Source organism: Bos indicus x Bos taurus, chromosome 10 (assembly GCF_003369695.1).
Source record: "Bos indicus x Bos taurus breed Angus x Brahman F1 hybrid chromosome 10, Bos_hybrid_MaternalHap_v2.0, whole genome shotgun sequence".
Lineage (NCBI taxonomy): Eukaryota > Metazoa > Chordata > Mammalia > Artiodactyla > Bovidae > Bos > Bos indicus x Bos taurus.
The window spans coordinates 20,896,066-20,901,820 of NC_040085.1; the positions used below are offsets into that span (position 1 = coordinate 20,896,066).

At 36.7% G+C, this 5,755-nt stretch overlaps 1 protein-coding gene across 1 annotated transcript; it reads right to left on the reverse strand.

Annotated features, from left to right (window-relative positions):
- Positions 1-592: 592 nt before the first annotated feature.
- LOC113899428 (olfactory receptor 11H6-like) lies at positions 593-1,531 on the reverse strand. The gene has a single exon (XM_027552788.1). It carries the CDS (start codon positions 1,529-1,531, stop codon positions 593-595), a length of 939 nt encoding a protein of 312 aa, XP_027408589.1.
- Positions 1,532-5,755: the final 4,224 nt, after the last annotated feature.

Sequence of the window (5,755 nt, forward strand, 5' to 3'; positions counted from 1 at the left end):
ACCTGTGTCTCCTGCATTGGCAGGTGAATTCTTTACCACTGAGCCACTTGGGAAGCCCATTAAAGAGTTTAGAAATTCCTAAATTTGAGGGTTCTTAACCCTCTCTGTATATTACAGTATCCCAGGGGACTTTTCAAAATACTTGTGCCTTGGTCCTAATACCCCTATTTCAGAGTCAATTAGTTGAGAACCACTGCTTGGTTGGAGGTAGATGTCAATAGAAAGTGTTACATGTGGTTGTGATTATTGTGAGCCTTTTCAGAGATCAATGATTTTCCAACTTTAATTTGCATAGTCCCAGTTTTAGGACGGAGAAGGCGATGGCACCCCATTCCAGTACTCTTGCCTGGAAAATCCCATGGATGGAGGGGCCTGGTAGGCTGCAGTCCATGGGGTCGCGAAGCGTCGGACATGACTGAACGACTTCACTTTCACTTTTCACTTTCATGCATTGGAGAAGGAAATGGCAGCCCACTCCAGTGTTCTTGCCTGGAGAATCCCAGGGATGGGAGAGCCTGGTGGGCTGCCATTTATGGGGTCACACAGAGTCAGACACAACTGAAGCAACTTAGCAGTAGCAGTAGCAGCAGTTTTAGGAACCTCCTACAACTTTCTTCAAAGCATCTTTCATTTCTTTATTCCGGAGGCTATAGATCATGGGGTTGAAAAAGGGGGTCAAAACTGAGTAGAACAAAGTTGTGAACTTCTGCATGCCCTCTGCTTGTCCTGACCCTGGACTCACATATGTCATCATGACAGAACCATAGAATAGAAACACAACAACCAGATGTGAGGAGCAGGTGGAGAAGGCCTTCTTCCGGCCAGCCACCGAGGGCACCTGCATTACAACCCTCAGCACCAGGGTGTAGGATCCAGCAATGTAGAAAAAGGTGGCAAAGATAAGGAGGGAGCTCATGGTACCACATATGAGAACAGTCCCTGGGACTGGGGCACATGCTGAAGCCAGGGCCAACAGAGGACCCAGGTCACACAGAAAGTCATCAATCACATTTGGGCCACAAAACGGTAGCTGAGTAACGAGTACCACTGGGATCAGAAACCAGAGGAAACCGTACACCCAGCAAAAGATGACCAGGCTGCTACAGAACTTAGTAGTCATGACGGTGGGGTAGTGCAGAGGGCGGCAGATTGCCAGGAAACGGTCATAGGCCATGATGGAGAGAAATAAGCATTCCGTTGTGCCCAGTGAGAAGAAGAAGTACAACTGGAGGAGACACCGAGCAAAAGAGATGGTTTTGGTTTGGGAGAAGAAGTTAGCCAGCATATTGGGCACATCAGAGTTGACATAGCAGATCTCCAGGAAGGAGAAGTTGGCCAGCAGAATGTACATTGGGGTGTGGAGCCGGCGGTCCCAGCGCACTGCACACATGATGGCCATATTTCTAAGGAGGGTCAGGATGTAAGTTATAAAGAATATGGAAAAGAGGAAGATCTCTATTCCCCAGCGGCAAGGGAAGCCCAAGAGGATGAACTCACTCACAACGTGGGAAATATTACTGACCTTTGACATCATCATTCTGTCCATTCTGTGAGGATTGGAGCAGAAATTACATTTACAGAGAGAATTATGTCTCCTGGTTCCTCCTCAGGAGATGAGCACATTTTCCTGAGGGTAAGGGAGGGGACTAGACCAATAGTTTCTATTTTTGGTTGGACAGTCCAACAATACAGTTGTTGAGTGTACTCTTCTACATATATGACTATTTGCTTTTAAACTATCAACAAACCACTGTCAATAAATATAGTACATATTGGTAAAGATTTTGAAAAAAAAGTTTTCTTAGAATTAAAATAAAAATAGAATTCCAGATATTTTCTTTCTGCATCTCTCATTGGGTTGCTTGATGCACTGAACTTTAGAGAACATTGGTCTAGACAGTACAGATGGGTGTCTGCATGCGTGCTAAGTCGCTTCATTCGTGTCTGACTCCTTGCGACCCCACGGACTGCAGCCCACCAGGCTCCCCCATCCATGGGATTCTCCAGGCAAGAACATTGGAGTGGGTCGCCATTTTCTTCTCCAGATGGGTGTCTGGCTAAGGCTAAATTAATGTATAAACTTTTACATGGGCAATTTAATTGTAAAAAACTAGAATTGACAGATTTACTGAATAAAAGGGTAATATCAACTAAGTGCCTTAAAGGAGAGAATGTGAGGCTTTACCCCTCATACGTGTGGCTGACACAGAGCACAGTGGTATTATAATCTCTTTTGCTCTAGGAACTCATGCAGGCTTAAATTCTTTGGCTTTTTTGGGCAGTAACTTTATACTTTTGACTTTTATTGAATTTTCATTGAATAAAGTGCCTAGAGTTTTATTCATAGAACTTAAAACAAGCGTGGCCCCATTTAGTGCTTGTGTCATTGAGTTTTTGAAGTGAGGGAGGTTAATTACTGAATTTTACCAAGTGTTTCATTGAATGAGATCCTAAGACTTTCAAATATTAACTTCCATTTGTATTTTTATTCCCTGTGAATTTGATAAAATTTCTCATGATTTTTCACCTATGTGTTTGGTTAGAATATGTAGAACATTAAAAATTGCCTTTTTAGAGAACTTTAAACTTTTTCTAGGTTAACACATATTATTTTCAACAATTGGGGATAGATGGCTAAGCTATAAACAGATAAACAGCACAAAAATGGTGAAAATGACTTTATATCTGAAAAACTTTCTGGCATACATTAATAAACAAAGGGCTTATTGAAAATTTTAAAAGTAGCTTTTAAAACTGATGCCCTTGTTCAATTTCAGTTTTTAAAACATTTTCTTTCTTTATTTAGCATTCTTCAGAGACACCAACAGTGATTTTGAAATCACATCTGTAAATTCTTTCTGTACCCAGGGATATAATTTGCTTAGGTCTGAAAATATGTTTATTTAAAATTATTAAGTGCTATTTTACTTTATTTTCTTGTCAATTCTCTTTTATACATTTTTCTTCTTTCTTTTGAAAAGAGATCAATCCTTAGAGCTGTCCATATTCTAATTTAGATTGATTGTCCTTGCTGTTTTCTCTCCAGAGGGCAGAAGATAGCCTAGTCTTTTTCTTTCATCTCATAAACTTGCAAACAAGGAGACCACGATGCTATCAGCTGGTATGGAAAGATGTTCTCGTTTAGGTTTTAGCCCAGTGAAAAGCTCACTAAATTTCTCAGAGAAAAACATTCCTTGTTTTTAATCACTTTATTTCACTTGTTTCTCTGTCTCTCTCTCTGTTTCTTTCTCTCTCTTCATTTCTTTTTTTCTTAGAATTACTTCTAAGATGACTTGAAATTTTTGTTGCTGGAAAATTTAAGAACTGTCTACAATACTGTCTTATATAGTTTCAGTATGTGGATAATAAAGGAAAATATTTCTTAACGTATTTTTATTAAAACATTTTAAAATAATAGTATTAACTTTTTGATTGCTATCCATCATGAACCTTAGTTCATTTTCTATCACCTGCCACTTTGTTACCATAAACTGAATATTTATATGCTAGTTACAATCTTTTCAGGCTTAGCTCCTAAATTTAGCTTTATAAGCTAATCACTAAACTAAAGAATTTAAAGAATTCAATAAAAGTTTGCTTAGTGTCTACTGCATTCTTGAATACTAAGCAAGGGGTGTTTTGGAACATATATTTATATTCCTTCATGATGAAATATTATTTTCAGTAAAATTAAGAGGCACTTTAAGTCAATATAAGTTTCAGTGTAAATTGTGGTAGTTAAATCTATAACTCCACATTTCCAGATAAAGGTCACTAATTTAAATATGAATACATAGTTTTGATTTTTCAAATTAACAAAAATGAATAATCATGATACCAGAGTTGATAAAGGTGCAATGAAATGACACTTAGAAAAACTGTTGGAGGGTATATTAACTTGTACATTTTTTTTTCTGGCTGGCAATTTAGAAATACTCAGAGCTTTTAAAGCATTTATACCCATTAAATAAGAATTAGAGGTGTAGAAAAAATTCATACAGTGCATAAGAATTTTTAGGAATCATGTTAAAATACAGATTCTGACTCAGAAGGAGTGGATGAGGTTTGGGATTCTAAATTTCTAATAAGCAATAAGATAATGTTAATTCTTTGAGTAGTAAAAGTTTATAAAGTCCTCCATACTTTAGAGAGTTCTTTGTGTAGCAAGAGTTTATGTAGTTCTTTGTATATACTTCTTTAGAAAAAGTAAATAATATTGAGGAATATAAAAATTCCTGGAAAAAATGAAATTAATAGTGGTAAGTTTTTCAAGATCAGTGATAGGTTGCATACTTTTCTTCTTTATACATGTGTATGTTTCTTAAAATTTCTATAAATAACATATATTACTTTTATAAACTGAAAAGATAAACATTAAAAAATATTATTCTTGAAGGCATATTTCTGGATCTTTCATTTTCCCTAACCAAAATTTGTAACCTTTGCTATTTCTGGAATGTTACAAGTTGCTAGGAAGCCCGTTATTTATGTCATATGTGACTTACCATGCAGGATATCATTTCTCACTCACTTGCTACTTGGATTTAAAGTCAATGAAGTAAGTCTCTGTGCCAGGGTTGAGGAGAATGGGAAGATTCCCAGCGGGGCATCCTAAAGGCTGTATTTTACTTATAAGTGGCCAATGCCATTTCATAAACCTAGGACACGGATTAGAAGTTAAGTTTAAAAAAATCAAATGCAACATCATGAGAAATGATAGCCATTAGCTTCTGGAGAGAATTCGTGTTATTAGTCTTTTCCCATTGGAAGGAAGCATACCTTATTCTCAATCAATTACCTTGAGAAAGAAAAAAAACAGGAAAATGATACCATTTTCCATTTTGGGTTTTAATTTTTTTCAGTAAATTTTAAGGAGAATATTGTAATTTAGAATAAAAGTCAAAAAAATCATGATGATATTAGGATTAAATAAAGGCAATACACTTATTTTTCTTTTCTTTTGCCATTACAGTTGATAAAATTTGAATGTAATGATTTCTCTTTCAACTAGACAGGTAGAAAGATACTTTCTCAAACTCACATTTCCACCGTCAAAATATAACACGTATTTTTCTCTGTCCCGTGTTCATGAATATGCCCTTTGTTGAAGGAGTTGATTCAGGCACTTACTGGAATAGGAAACAGTGTCTGCAGATAAGCCTTTCCTCTGCTCTTCATTTCCCTTGGATCTCAGAGTTCTCTCCCTTGTGCTTTCACTTTCAGAGCATCTGGGGAAATATTTTTCTGTTTTTGGAAGTTGAAAAAGATGTGTTTCCCCTGCTCCCCATCCAGTAGTAGTCAGAATGAAAGCTTGAATTCTCCACTTGTCCCCAGTGAAACTGTTGCTGGGCAAAAGCCAATTTCCCTAAAGGGACTCTTGCTGAGTTTCCCTCAGCTGGATGGTCATTACCCCAGGGACTCATCTTTTGTTAAGGTTATTTCAAACATCTGATACTCTTTTTCTCATAATGGACCAATGATTCCACTCTATCAGTTGATGCTATGCATTTGCCATATAATTTTGAGCTTCCTTCTCTGATTAAAGGGACAGTTATTTTTTTTTAACTTATTTTTAAGTTCATTATATGGGTTCAAAAGCCTATCCATGCCTGTAGCTACCCTTTTACTTTGGCATACAAATATAGCAGTTAATATTTACTGAAAACTTGTTACATGTCAGGCAGTAAGATGAGTAAATTTATGAGTAATTTCATTTAATCCCCTCCCAATCTTATATGTTAGATATACTATTATT